The sequence below is a fragment of the Neopelma chrysocephalum genome, unplaced genomic scaffold (assembly GCF_003984885.1).
Source record: "Neopelma chrysocephalum unplaced genomic scaffold, ASM398488v2 Primary Assembly neopelma1_85450, whole genome shotgun sequence".
Taxonomy (NCBI): Eukaryota; Metazoa; Chordata; class Aves; order Passeriformes; family Pipridae; genus Neopelma; species Neopelma chrysocephalum.
In genome coordinates, this window is record NW_020915189.1 from 1 (window position 1) to 1036 (window position 1036).

The window sequence follows — 1036 nt, forward strand, 5'->3', positions numbered from 1 at the left end:
GCCATGGGGTGTTGTGTCATCCCATTCCACCCCATTGCCCATCCCATTGCATCCCATTGCATCCCATCCCATCCCATCCCATCCCATCCCATCCCATCCCATCCCATCCCATCCCATCCCATCCCAGGAGAGCAGCTGGAGCTGTGTGATGCCCAAAGCCATGGCACCCCCATCCCCTGCCCCACCACCATCACCCCTGTCCCAGCAGAGTCGGTGCCCTGGTGCCACCCTGGCCCTGTCCCCACACCCGACCATGGGTGTCCCCACCCCAGGGATGTCACCTGAGAACAAGGCACAGTTGTATTTGCTGTTCACGCCGAGGGAGCGGAGCTTGATGTTGGTTTTGGCCCCTTGGCGGGTGACACTGGTGACATTAAACGACTCGAAGGGTGGGATGAGGACTTCCTCCTCCCAGGGCATGACGGAGAATGGCGAGATGTTGGCGCCGTGGCAGGTGAGCACCTCGAAGAAGGTGTCGGTGCCGAACCCCTCGGCCTCCTGTCTGTTCAGGGAGGAGGAGGTGAACTGGCCAAAGTGGATGGTCCGGCCAGGCCGGGCAGTGAAGCGGATCCCTCGGACACCCCGGTACACGTGGAGGCAGCGGGGGCGGGTCTGGGTAGCCCACAGGTCATCCAGGGCCGTGGTCAGCAGGAAATGCATCATCTTGAAGTCAAATTTGTCCTGATACATCTGGTGGGAGCTCCCGTGGGTGCGCACGGCCTCGTTGAACTGACGGTACAGCCTGGTGTGAGCCGTGTACGCCCGGAGGGCAATGGCCTGTTCCTTCCAACTCAGAGACCCCCAGTACTTCTTTTCCTGCCACTCAGCAGTGGCCTTGGCCCAGATCTCAGCCAACTTGCTGTTGGGGACAAACTCGGAGCGGTTGAGCTCCGGCAGCTTCTTAAACATTCTGTCCCGGCAGCCCCAGTACTGGTCATCGAAGGCGTTGGGGGCCATGTCCAGTGCCTTCTCCTCGATGCCGGTGGCCCAGGTCACGGCCAGCAGCAGCAGCAGCAGGAGCTCCATGGTGGGCAGA

The 1036-nt window shown here is 61.5% G+C and overlaps 1 protein-coding gene across 1 annotated transcript; it reads right to left on the reverse strand.

Moving 5' to 3' along the window:
- Positions 1–97: 97 nt before the first annotated feature.
- LOC113979597 (erythroblast NAD(P)(+)--arginine ADP-ribosyltransferase-like) lies at positions 98–1030 on the reverse strand (the record flags this gene model as incomplete). The annotated part of the gene is given in 2 exon segments (XM_027706939.1): positions 98–153; positions 156–1030. Coding segments are annotated over 2 exon segments (927 nt in total), but the record flags the coding sequence as incomplete, so codon positions are not given.
- Positions 1031–1036: the final 6 nt, after the last annotated feature.